This window comes from Anser brachyrhynchus (assembly GCF_964034855.1).
Source record: "Anser brachyrhynchus genome assembly, chromosome: 2".
Taxonomy (NCBI): Eukaryota; Metazoa; Chordata; class Aves; order Anseriformes; family Anatidae; genus Anser; species Anser brachyrhynchus.
This window is the reverse complement of record NC_137695.1, coordinates 7,474,716-7,488,697: the sequence shown is the minus strand read 5'-3', so window position 1 is coordinate 7,488,697 and position 13,982 is coordinate 7,474,716. Positions and strand designations below refer to the sequence as shown.

At 40.7% G+C, this 13,982-nt stretch overlaps 1 protein-coding gene across 2 annotated transcripts in view; it reads left to right on the top strand.

Annotated features, from left to right (window-relative positions):
- The window catches only part of PRKAG2 (protein kinase AMP-activated non-catalytic subunit gamma 2), a 217,368-nt gene that overhangs the window by 24,237 nt on the left and 179,149 nt on the right, over window positions 1–13,982 (top strand). Inside the window, exon 1 of one of the 2 annotated variants that reach the window (XM_080578543.1) lies at window positions 536–698. The exons of the other annotated variant lie outside the window; for it this stretch is intronic. Coding sequence (XP_080434669.1) covers window positions 585–698 — 114 coding nt within the window. The 5' untranslated portion in view covers window positions 536–584. Of the gene's footprint in view, window positions 1–535; window positions 699–13,982 lie in introns of those variants that run through there. 2 annotated transcript variants of the gene reach the window in all.

Here is a 13,982-nt window from a genome sequence, read left to right as displayed (position 1 = left end):
CTGCCTCGGCTGGATCACTTCTGGGTACGAAGTACAGAAGTCATGAACTGGAACATCTCTGCTTGGGGAACGTGTGTTTGTTAACCAGATCGGTTGTGTGTCAGGGGTTTGAAATGTTCTTTCTGCACTGAAAATATTTGCTTGCATTTGATAGATGTGATGCAAGGTTTTGACAGTTTTGCATTTGTTTTATAATTTCAGCCTTAAGGAAGATCTAGAATTTGGGATTTAACCCCAAATCATTGTGAAATTAGTCAGATCTTTAGATGTTGGGCTTTTAAAATTGTTTTATTATAATTTTATTACATTCTAGTCTTCCCTGGAGGGAAAACAAAGCAAACCTGCCTGGCTGCTGCCGTGGAGAGGTGTGGCAGGGACACTTTGTCCCAGGGATACCTTAGGCCCAGATTATATAAATACACCCTTGAAACATTTAATCCTTCTATTCATGTCTGAAGATTGAGGCAAATCCTGAAGTAGCTTAAAAATCAGTTGTTGTGCGTAGGACAAGAGTTGGGAACTCGGAAAGCCCATCTCCTTTTCCTCTGTGCACGTATTTCTGGAAAACATGCTCTGTTAAAGGTATGACAGAGGCAGAGCCACCGCATCTCCAGTGTGCACAGCAAGCTGCAGGGATGCAGAGCATGGATGGTGGAAGCCCACAGCATCGTCTGCTTCTCCTCCCGCACAACAGCCTGGTAATGTGAATGAAAAAGTTTGCATTTTGGGAGGCATACTCTGTCCCTGTTTGCTATTCAGGTTAATGAAAAAAACTCAAGGTGTCTAATTTTGGATACCATGGCTTAAAAATGAAGTTATTCAATATTGGAAAGTGTCTCTATTTTGCTCTTGAACTAGGAAGTGAGGGATTTGGAAAGAATCCTGCAGTATTTGTATAAGCTTTTTTCTTATAATTTGTCTGTTCTGTCATGTGCAAGCTAGTCTATAATACTGGGCTAAGGAGCAGATGAAAACTTTAAAGTGTTAAGTTCTGTTAAGTTAGTAACTTTTTGATTCTTTTCTCTTTTTTCTTTTTCTTCATAAAGTTTCAAAATGGGGAGCTGAGAAAATAAGTAGCTCTCAGTCTCAGTTCCTCCTTTCTGCAGAGGGCCCTTGTTGAACTGCCTTGTTCTCCCTTCCTTACAGACAGATTATTCAGCCACTGTTCTTTATATAAAGGGTTAAGATCTGATGATGTTGAAACCAGTCTCCTGTTTACAATCATTGCAGAACTGTAGTATGGAAATTTCCATCTGCAGCAAGATTAAAAAAAAATAAAAAAATCCCTGCTGATTTTTTGAAGGTTTAGATCCAAATAAAGAAATAGTGGCTGAGTCAAGCATATTAATTCTGATTAGCACATACAGTGTGTCCAGCTAAATAAGTCCCCCATCCTTGGAAGAAATTAGCTTGCTCTGCTACTGCAGCCAGCAAAAGTTTTCAGTAGCAGCACAGAAACCACAGTTTCACTTGCAGAAGTACATAAGCTGCTAACCTCTGATGATCTTTCAGTGAGGTCCTCTGAAGTGCAGTGCTTCCTTCTCTAGGGAGGTATGATCAAGGTGAAAAAGTATTGACTTTGTAGCTATTGGTAGCAGTGGGTTAATTTTTTCATGTCATGCTGACACGGATAATTCTTTAGCTCTTCCATCTGTTTGGGCAAGGACAAATACAAGGATGTTGATACTTTTGGAGAGTTGAGTCCATAGCACAAGATGTCTGACAGATTATTATTATTATTATTATTATTATTATTATTATTAATTATTATTATTATTTTGAGAAGGAAAATAGATCTGTATATCCCACAGGCCTTTTGAGGAAACTGGACAGATGCTCAACTTCTCTAAAAGTAAGATCAGCATTGTCTTGGTTTCACTTGCTACATCTTACCCATTTCCAGAATTACTAAGGGTGTAATTTCACGTAGAAGTTGGATTTTCTGTATCAGTTCTGTATCACTTCACCTGTCCTGCTGCAACCACTGCTACCTCTCCTGCTCCTCCCGCAGCCCAGCAGTGTAACAGTGGTGTAATGTTTGCACGGAGAACAGAGCAGGACAGGGCTTACATTTAAAACATTGAAAACTTCAAGACTTGCATTAAGAGCTCTGGTATTAATATTTTCTATTGTCCTGGAATTTAAATTACTGTTGCTGTGTTAAGTTCCTGACAGTAGCATACTACAAAAAGCAAATTTTATGAAAAAATTCCCAGTTGTGGTTTTGGGAAGAGGATCTTTCCAAGCTGATGTTTTTAAGTTGTGTACATGGTGAAGTTTGCCACTGGACCAGTTCGAGAAAGAGCATTTTATATGTTTGTGAAACTGTCTTGCTGGGCCTGAGAGGCAGGACCAGCATTTTTGCAGGCTCTGTTGGGCACCTCGGTGCCCTGGCTGCTGAGCGTGGCAAAATCAGCCAAACCATGTGCCCAAGTTATCTGCAGGCTGCTCTGGGTGCCTGTGGGTTTCCTTCACAAGAGCGAAATTGAGGTTGTTCCACTTCCTCCTATTTTGCATTTAGGACAAGTTGTAATTAATCTGCTGTTGCCTTTGTAAACCCCAACCCAAAGTTGTACATAAGCAATACTAATCAAGGTTAATAATTCAACGCTGTGGTGATTTATATTTTTAGAGGCCTCTACAAGCATTTCATAGTTGACTGTCAACGTTTTTGTTGTAACTGAGCATCACACTCATTTTTTAGCTGGAGAAACCTCTTGCTGAACTGCAGAGCTGTGTTGGAAGCACAAGTAAAACGAACAGTGGCATTGGGACAGGCTCCAGCAACACGTTTTGGAAAATTAAGGCAAGATGCAATGAGTTTGGCAGGGGAGAATACACGAAAACACATAACCTTTAGATTCACTGGGAAGAGCGAGCATCCCCAGACAGCATCCTGCACCACACGTGTAGTATCTATGGTGGTGATCTCCTGCTGGAGCAGCACGGCAGCTGGCTGGCTGGCTTTTTGTTGTGGTGTTATCACGTGTAGAGGTGTTGGCCTCATCCCCCTTAGCGTGCTGGTGAGCTCTAACAGTCAAGCGGGGTTTGCCCAGGGCAATGAGGAAGCAGCGTAAGAGCTGGGATCAGAACCTGCTTTTATGTGACCGCCTTTAAGCCGCCCGTCTCCACTGTTTGTGGCACAAGGAGTAATTAAGTGATTACTTTTAGGCTGGTTTATTCAGTCATGGAGTTGTTCCTGTGGTTGCATCCTTGCAGGAACGGCAAGTGGATGTTAAAAAGGAGAATGTGGGTGTCAGAAGTACAGATTGGGTTTGCTTGCATACAGTCCTCCTAATTTGTACACAGCAAAAACTCTACAGTGGAGGAGACTTAACATGACTTAACATCTTAAATGTGAGACAAACTCCACAGCTGTGAGGGAGATCACAAAAAGCTTTTGGGGCTTTATCACTGCAGAGAGATATGCTTGTAAGATGTGACTGGGTCAGCATGTGTGGGTTCACGTGGCCACATTAGCAAAACACGGACACGTCATATTAGAGGTGAAATCCTCACAGTGGCCAAGTCAATGTTTTGATTTTTTCTGCCAGTGATTTTAGTCAGAGCCAGGATTTCACCCTAGGTCTATAATCTTGTGTAATCTTCCTTTGAAGTTGTGTGGATTTTTAACCATTGTCTTACATAACACCAAAACAATTCATTACCCACACAACATTGTCTGTTTTCCTGCATAACCAAAACTATATGTTGCAAATGTCCTCACCAAAAGCTGAATGATGTTTGATGTTGAATTTTTTTTTTGTTTGTTTGTTTTTTAAATGTGGGGATGTTTTTTGAGCCATTTTGATGGTGTCGGTGAATTTTTCTTTCAACCCCCTGGTCTTACCCCATAGCTAACCATGCTTTAAGTAAGAGATTGGAGTAAAGACTTTGCATAGATCCCTTCCAACCTGCATTATCCTCTGATCTTATTATTTATATCTTATGATTTAGATGACTTTTAGAAAAGAAATGTCTTTTAGACATTTGAATAAAGAACTGATATGCTGCTGGAAATGCAGTTTGTACCCTTAATGTGAATATAATCATCAACCACAGTTCCCAGTAGGAAACTCTGGGATTAGGTTTATATCAGCGCATATTCGGGAGCCTGTAACCTCAGACTGGGTCCACTGAAACCTGAAGAAATTTCATCTCTATCTTATGTGGAGCCACAATTTTACCCTAGCATCAACATAACATCTAGGATGTTGAAGACTACAGGTGTGGTTTGAGTCTGCAGAGCTAAAAGAGAAGGTGAGGGGGAACACCTTCAGGGCAGTAGTTTAATGCTTCCATTTCACAGTGAATTAGAGGAGTAGCAGCCAACAAAACTTTATTTTGGGGGGAGGACTCCCTATGTTGCTTCGGAAGGGATTGTTTCTTTCAGATAATGAGATGATAATGGGTCTTGGGAGGTTTCTGAGATGAGACTGGCCAAAGCCCTGTGCAACTTGGTCTGCGTTCATCGCTTACCCTTATTTGAGCAGGGGACTAGAAACCCTGAAATACCTTCCGTTCTGAATTATTCCGTGATCTTGAATCACGCACAACTCTCCTCATAAGCATTAGTAGGTCCTTGTCAAACACAGATGATGAGTGATGACAGGACATGAGATAAAAACAGTCTGCTATTAAATTCCTCATGGGATGTTCTACCTGTAGTTAATGTATCTGAGCCTTTGGTGCTTGTTGTGTTCAGGTCTGGAAATCACTGGTGAAAGGGACACAGCAGCTCAAACCCAAGTGCCTGGGAGGAATGGAGAAATTGTTGTAGGGCATTCCTTGGCCTCTGCAGAAATCAAACTGTGTGGGAAGAATTGCCTTTGAGGGATTATGGATCTTTGTTGCTGTTTTCATTGAAGTAAATTCCTGTTTCCTTTTCGTGCTAAGCCTTGTGTAGATATACACTGAAAGAAAAAATTTGCTCTGGGGAGTTCATATTATTTATGGTCAAAGATGAGGAAGGACTTCAACAAAAACAAACAACAGAGAAATGATTTAGTAAAAGTCAGAAAGTGTGTCAGCGATGGAGATGACAATTCAGCATCTTGTTCACTTGATCACATCATCTTTCAGGATTTAGGAATTCTCCTGTAATCTGCGTATGGGAAGACTTTATATTCTCTGGCAACAGCATCTTAATTCAGTAGTACAATTGCTGTTGACCTGGACAAGTTTATATCCCTGTGTTTATATCCATATATTCACAAACAGTTAAGGAAAAATTTCTGGTTATATTAATTCATCTATATTGTCAGTTTAATAAGGTCGCTTTTTCAACCTTATACCTCGATATTTGGGGTTTTGTTAAAAATACTCAGCTGGCACTTCCTGTTTCCTTGTGGTTTCTTCATTTGTGTCATTTTTATCTTAACCATTTTTCAATATTTAATTTCCTTTCAAATTTTCCCCTCTTAAAAAAAACCAACCAAATAAAAAAAAAAACTCTCTCTTTACAAATCAGTTATGTTTGAATGAACGTCCATGTATTTGATGCTAACATTTGCTGTAGAGCACATCTTTTTAAGGCTGTGAGTTTTCTTTGGTGAGGGTTAACTTCATAACACTCTGAGGTGACTGTTCCAGCCTGGGAATTGTTTCAAGTGGTAGATTAAGAGGTTTATGAGGAGGTTTGTTGAAAGTACTTAGGAACGCAGGATTTGCAATAGCAGGTGAAATAATTTGTCAGTTAAGTCTGGTAACCCGCCTCCAGTAGTTGTCAGTCTCTAATGCCATGGTGAAAATTTGTTCTCTTTTCTCAGCTTCCCTTGAGCAACGGGGCTGGTTCCTTGTGTGGGGCGTTATAGGATAAGTGTGGGAAAACGTGGACTGTGTTTTAAAAGAACAATTAAGCTCCTTACGCTGCAAATTTGAGCCATATTTTTAAATTTAGGATTTGGTGTGAAAATGTTCCGGCTGTAAGCAATCTGGTTTTTGTTCTCCGAAATACATGGGACAGAAAGCTTTGCCAGAGGCCTGTTCTCTAATTTCTTCGAAGTAATGTGTTTTTCTGCAGAAGTCAGTACAGTCCAAAGCAAAAGAACAAGCTAGGCTTGATGATGTCCCAAGAACTTCTTTAAGAATATAATTGGTAAACTAAATTAAGCAATTTTAAGCTAAATTAAGCAATGAGATGACCGTGCTGCTCACTACCACTTTCTGGATCCTCTCATTGGTGATGGCAGGCAAAAACTGAGAGGTATTTGAGGAGTATCTGGTATTTCGGGCTAAAGGAAGCAAGTTCTGCTCTTTTGACTGCTGACCTGCCATCCTCCTCCTGCCTGACGTGTCACAACACTGCACCTTCCTTGTCATCATCCCAAGGAATGTCTTCATCAGTTTGGATGGAAAGATGGACATATGTAAGAGTGTAGTCTCTTTATTTAGTTCCTGAATGCCACCTAAATATGAAGGTTTTGTTTTCTGTTTTTATTTCTTTCCCCTATTCCTCTTTTTTTTTAATTTTTTTTTTTCCATAGAGAGCATGTGCTGTGATTAGTCATGCGCCTTTTCGTTTGCCTTAAAGCTCAGCACCTGAAGGAAAACCTTGAATGGTATGAACATTGCTGTAGGTTGGATGTGTTACTGCGTGGCTGGTTAGGCATTGTACCATGCCTGTGTTTCACCAGATAAAAGCAACAGGAACAAAGAACTGTGTTGAAATGAAAATTTTAAAGTTTTGGATGCTTTAAATTCTCTTTCCTCGTTTCTGCACCCATAATATATATAAATAGATATATATTATTTTTTAAAAAATTGTGCTTATTGCTTTGACACTAATCAGGCCAATGTTTTTGTGCATTGAAACTCCAAAACTTGCTTAATTATTAATTGTTTTACTGGGACAGGGTCACAGTTCACCCTTGCACTCTCAGCACCTACATATAATGTGAATATTATCTCAGGAAGCCCACTGTGGTGGAGCAGGGCTTTCCTCAGTGATTGTGCCCTGCGTTATCCACCCAGCACCAGTGTTACACGTGCCTCTGTCCCACGAGGAAAAATCCAGAGGCAGCAGAGCAAACGAGGGCATTGGTGTGACGTAGTGTGACAGTACAGTGCCAACCAGTTCACCTCTCCCAAACTCCAGCCCTCATCTTCTCACGGATCTTGGAGCTGGTTGCAGAAGGGTGTGTTGGGAGAGGAGCCTTTATGAATTGAGACGCTTTTTTTTTCCTCCTGAATCGGTGATTGACTTTATGGGCAGTCCTTGTGCTGCGTTCTTACCATAAGCAAAATGGAACGTGCTCGGGTATTTTGCAAGAATGCTGAGATGTAGCTAAAGTGTTTGGTGAACAGCTTGGGTGGGATTTTAGCCTGGCTGGAGCATTTTGCAACGCAAACAAAGAATAAGAAAAAGACCTGATCAGGAAATCTACTTGACCTGTTTGTTAGTTAAGCTTTGTACTTTTTCTGGAGCTCACTTTCACCAAAGTGAGCCCTTGTTTTTGCTGAAGGGGAGGTGTGGAGTTTCTGCCAAAATAAAAGTGTTTCTAGGACCAAAGAACGGAGGGGAATGTGCAAATGAGGCCTTGGGAGATAGGTTGGCACCTAAAGAAACTTGCCCATTCGCCATGGGAGGGGAGGACTGGCTGAAACCCACTGTGCACCGATCTGGGTGAAAGGCCTGGGTGCACAGGGAAAATTAATCACGGTGACTTGGTAGAAGGAACAACCAAGAATGGGTATCAGTATGTGTGTGTTTATTCACGTACTTCAGGGGTTATTTTTTAGGATAAGTATGTAATTTATTGAAAACTATAGGCTTTGCTTTTGATCCTGTCCTTGGAAAACTGTTGTCTGGAGTGACTAATTTGATTATATAAGCACTGAATGATAGTAGAAAAAAATATTACAAATATTATGATTGCAAGAATATTTTGAAAACTATAGCATGTGAGCTAGCTAGTAGAGGCACTTAAGACCGGGACTACTCTAATATATATTTTTATTTCCATTTGTGATGGGTGATGAAAGAGCAAGGTCTGATGTGTTGTGTTTATATTTTTATTTTTTAAAAGAGTATTTAATTCCTGTTGTGGATCATCAGACAACTCATAATTGTATCGTTGTGAGAGAAAACGATTGGAATGAATGGATTCAGCCCTTATGAAACCGAAGCCAAGCTCTTAAGCCACATCTCCACGTGACACACTTCTTCGAAGCATTGGCCCATTCGAGACCTCAGAGGATCATTCAGTGCAGCCTCTTGCACAAAGCTGGGTAGGTGTAGCTGGGCTGGGCTGAGGTCACACAGAGCCAGCAGGACTGATGAAAAGAGGGAATGGCTGCTTGTGCGGCATGTGGTTCTCCCACAACCAGCTCTTGTCCTGATACAGGTCAAGGAGCTGCCTGTGCAGAGTCCAGATGGGCAGAGGAGCTGACCCTATGGCATCCGTCATCCAAGAGCTGGGAGCCACCCCTTACGTGAAAATGAAGCATGTGGGACCTTACAAAACCCAGACCCAGCCTCCAAAGCTAAAGCTGATGGGATCAGGCCACTTCTAGCTAAACCATTTTATGGTTTAAATTCTGATTGAATTTCTTACTTTGGTGACACTTTCCAAAGCAGCAGGTGCTGCAGCATCCCACATTAGTCTCTTAAACTTTGTCCCCGTTATTTTGACAGAAAGCTATCGCTTGTGCCCAATCTAAATCTTTCCTGCAAACTAAGTTTATCTATTTTTGTCCTTGGCTCAGTGGCCATAGAGACTAGTTGACATCCTTGTGACAGCTACAGACTTGCTATTTCTTTTTGTCTCTTTCTCAGTTAACACATAGACCATAGTTTATTAGTATCTTAATATTCTCTGGACTGTTCTGTTTAAGAGCATTGTTTTGAAAAAGCTCTAGACAAACGATATATAGCTGGGGATTCAAGTGTCTTACAAAGTAGAAAAAATGCCCCTACTTCTGTCTGACCACTCTCCTACCATACTTTTGTGACATTTTTCCTTTTTTTTTTTTTTTCAGCAGTTTCTTGTCACTGCCTCATCCTCCAGTAGTCACCCATTTTAGCAGCCCTGCTAATAGCTGGCTGTTCCCTACTTCATATTTAGGCATTTCCTTCCTCCTTTCTATAGTACTTTGTAGCATTTTGTTTTATGGATGAGGATTATTTCACTAATTTGCAAGAACATGCTTGTTACTCTTGCAGTCCCCAAGAAAGCCCAGAAATGTCATGCAATGTAAATGAAATTATTTCATAATCATTATGGAGTGTATTCTCTGATCTGTTATTTAGGTAGTAAATAAAAACACTGCCTACAGCCAGGCCAACAGTAATGCAATATGGAAGTCTTCCTAGTTTAGTGGCAAGCCATCACTAGTTACGTTTCCCTTTTAAAGGCTTTTTTTTTTTTTTTTTTATCACAGTGTCACTGCGATTTTACCTATACCTTATTTCCCCAACCTGGTTATGAGAGTGTCCTGTGGGACAATGTAAGAAGCTTTACAGAATTGAAGATGTATTGTATCTGCTGTTTGTGATTTATTCTTGATGAACTCACGTAAGATATTTGTCTTATTCTCATCTGGGTAGCTGCAGTAATTCATTGATCTCCTGAAAAAAAAAAAAAAGTGGGATTATAGAATAAGGTTGTGCCTCCTGCTCTGTAACTCCCTCATTTCAGTGATGAAAAGAACCAGTCAGAGAAAGAAACTACAATGCAGTAATATTTATTATATACATTGGATGCATTTGTTTACTGCCTGCATACAAATTGGGGAAAAAAAAGAGTTAGAGATTTCCTCTGCAGATCCCAGTGGTCACATCAGTGAAGCATGGCCAATATTTGAGGGGTGGAAAGCACTTCTGGCAGCTCAGAGAGCAGGCTGCTACTTGCTTTGGCTACAAGCATGTTTCAGAAGCATCTTTAGACAAATTCTTTTCTCTGTCTGTGCTTTAAAAAGACCAAGCTCTGTATTATTGCACACTTAAGATGGTTTTATCATGTTCATACACCTCTAGAAATGTTCTCTAATTTACGTCTGCTCTAACATCTTGCAGCATCTACCGGTAAACCGTTTTCTTAACTAGCTTTATTTTTTTCTTCTTGTGGAGTATGTGTATACCATTTATAAGCTTTCATTGCGTCCAGGTAAACAGAGAAAGGATCTTGAAAAGACAGTCTTGTCTGTTGATTTGTGTTCTGAAGGATCTCAGGATGGGGAAATAAAACTGGAGAGCATCGCCCACATTGTCTCTGGTGGGCGGTGGAGAGGTGAGCACTGCGCAGCCCTGCCCTGGGCTGGTTCTGGCTAGTTTTGGTAAAAAAGCTAACACTGTTAGTCTGAGCACTAGTTTAACTGTATGTGTTTGTGTGTGTGAGATGGGAGTTGCTGAGCTATCATTCCTCTGAAAATGGAGTCCTGCTGCTTTAGAAGAAAGATGCCATTCCCCCAAATCTGGATTTTGCCACGCTGAGCAAGGAAATAAAGAAATCTTCCTAAAGTACATCTTCATCCTTCTGGTAGTTCTTCACTGAACTATGAGCCCTGCGTATAGCTTTGTTTGAAGTCCTTAATTCTGTAACAGTACCTAATGCTCACATTCCCAATTAGCCAGGTATTACCTTTTTTTTTTTTCTTAAAAGTCACCCACCCTCCTCACAGAGGCAGCTCCAACAGCAACCCCAAACACAGAATATTTGTGTCTGTCTGATCGCAGTGGCAAGGAATGTGAATAGAAATAACCTTCTTCAGAAAGCAGCATCCGCGTAGGCAGCAAATGAAGCTGCTGAAGTGAAAAATGCAGTAATCCCAATGTTGCCTGGATTTAGGGCCCTAATCGCTTTCCCTTGCACATGAGCCTCGTATCTGTTGTTAACTTTAATGAGACTTACGTGCCAAGCCTGCGAGGAGGATCGGCGCTCAGTTCATCTCACTGCTGAACTGCTTCATTAGTAAGCATTCCCATGTCTTTCTTTTGAAACGTTAGCTGATGGTATTGACACAGGAACCTTGCAACGAGGTCTAGGATCCTTGCCACAGATCGAGGAGCTGTGGTGAGGACTGGTGCTCGCACGGATGCGAGGGACATGTGCGGGCTGGTGCATGGCTGAGGATCAAATCCCCTTTAGATCCCGCTTGCTCCCTCAGTGACTCTGGGTAAATTACTGACTCTGTTTTCTTTTCTTCGTTTCTAAAAAGGAGGATAATTTGTCCTTATCTCCTTAATAGAGCTGTTGTGGAGATGAATTAGAACATGTTTGTAAAGCTCTTAAGGCATGAGAAGTTTTATTTGCACGTTATTGTTGTGAACTCCCCTCCATATTAACCTGATCGGTGTTTCTCTGAACTTTGATGTTAAGGTTTCGCCTGTGAGTATCTTAGGCGATGCCATAAAAACAAATACCAGGTGAACAGCTTCACCTAATATTTGCAGTGCCTTAATGAATATATTTATAGTAACAACCTTATAAACTCAGAGTCGTTGAAAAACAACCCACAAATCAGTTGCAGCCTGGAAAATCTTAATTTGCGACTACTTTCTGCCTTCAACTTCATAACATTTTTTAATTTGTTGCACTCCTGTTTTCATGCTAATTTGCCTTGTGTGTTGCAAAAGCTACTTCAGCCTGCTGGCAGAGCAGGAATAGGAGCCGACCTGTCACTCCTTGGCAGCAGGTGAATGCCTTGCCCCTTGAAGAGCCATCCAGATTTATGTTTCCCTGGCAGCCGGCAGTTCAGCCAGGCCACTTTGCTGCAGAGCTTTTCTGGGGGAAATTCCTAACTTTGTTTTCAAACTTGTGAACAGCATTTTGGCTTTGGAATTTCTTTCTGCTCCCAGCACCAGGGGGTTGCCTACTAGGCTGCCTTGCCTTCAGAGCTTAGACATTTTTGACTTGAAGGTGGCATTATTTTGCAGCTGCTCAAACAAGATTACAACCATGTAGGACAGGCAACGAGAAGAATTAAATTATCATTTTAGGGTGTTGAGGTACTTGAGGAAGGTAGTATGTTTGTTCCTGGAGTCACTCTTGGTTGCTATAATTGATCTAAATATTTCTTTATTTTTATGGAATATGTTGCTACTTGTGGTCACAAATACTCATAGATCTCAGTTCTTGACTGCTATTAGTGTTAATGTATGATATTTGTTAACAAACAGTGTTTGAGAGTCATCCGTCATTGGAAGGTCTGTGGTTAATTTTGGGCTGATTAGGCTCTTTCACTGGCAAAGCTGAAGACCTTTGTTATTTGGGATAACATTAATTTGCGTTCTCTAAACTAACCCTGCATCTTTCAACTGAAACAATAGTTACTACGTGCTGAGTTGGTGATAGCTCCTTGGCAAAAATAATATATATGTATATATTTCAGTAATTAGAGTGCTCTGAGATCTAAGTGAAACATACTGAATTATATGTGGACTGTCAATCGTGATTTCATTTTCTTGTACTTTTGCAAGATGCCTGCTTAGAAAAATAAAGTAAATTGTAGATTGTCATTTCCTCTTGTTATAACAAAACAAGTTATAACAAAAAATGTCCTTAGTCAATACTTAGCACAAATCTCAGCTGCTCAACTTCTGGCCCATAGCAATTCCCATGAAGTACTATGTTGGTGTACAAAGTGTCTCTCTTGGCTTGGATTGTTTTTATGGATTTGAATTTTAAGTTAAGGGATTTTGCCTTGTTTTTGTCATATGCATTTTAACTGAGGTGTTTGCGTTAAACAGCAGCCAAGAGACAGAGAGTTCAGAGACCTTTCTCTAACCATTATTGGCATGTACATCTTGAAGCCAATGATAAATTTGGTTATCTTTGAGAGGCTTTGCTCTGCTGGTTTACTTCAGAGTAAACGGTGAATGGGAATACATCTTTGTGCAGGGCCAATTCCACTCATGGGGTTGTTTTTTGTCAGGATGCAGAAGAAAATGCTAGGATCACAGGGCGATAGCCTCAAAACACTCTGGCACTCCCTGAAGTCCTGGAGAAGACTCCAAAGGCAGAAGCACCCAGGATGCTGCCGGGAAGGCCTGACACTGCTTGCACATGAGCCATGTAGGGTTTTCTTTCTGCTGTGCTATCAAGGAGCTGAGTCCACCTTAGGTAGCTGATGACTCCCTGAGCTTTCTTTGGTCCTGTTGGGCAGCCAGACTTCCAGTGTCCTTCCAGCTTTTCTGCAGGTCAGTTTAGAAGATGGCTTGGGCCATGGTGCTCATTTGGGAGTGCCTCTCTTTGTAGGATCTTGCTTGTATGCTGGGCCAGTTTACGGTTATCTTCCAAGCTTTTCTTTTGATCGGCCTGTGTCAGGGGAGCAGCACATTTGGGGTGATCATGTTCTCACCTCACGGTCCTCTAGGAGGAGAGATGTGTGAGTCTGAGTTTTTCACAGAGGTGGCAGAAGCAGAAAATGAGAAAAATTGAGATTAAGTAGGATAATCCTAACCTTCAGGCCATCAAGGACCCTATGCAAATTTTTCTTCTATGACCTGACCTTCTACACTATAACTACAGCGAGACTAAGAAAGGGTGTAATCGTGTTTGAATAGATGCATTTTCAGATGTCTAATAAGGATGAAAGTTAAAGGCCTTGTATTTTATATGTGGTTTAGTTGGCATAACAAAATTATGAAAGGACAGAAATGAGAGCAAAACAGGTGATAATGAGAAAAGGAGACAAATGTGTTATTGCCGGAATTAACAATACCTTAAGGTATCAATACCTTAACCAAACAAAATGAAGCACTCCCTAAGATTACTTGATTTATTAGACCACAGTGCATCATAACCAGCTGAAGCCAGTTTACACATTTGCTACAGATGAAGGAAAGGATGGCATCACTGACATAACAACTTATTTTCATGTCTGAAAAATAATCCTGTTTGATATTACTCAGACATGTCAGCTTTTTGACCATGGGGAAAAAAATATGTGCTTGCTAATAAATTAACCTGGAAGAGCAGACATGTTCCCAAAGTGACAACAATTTATTAAATAACTGGGAAATACGAGAAAAAATAGAGTTC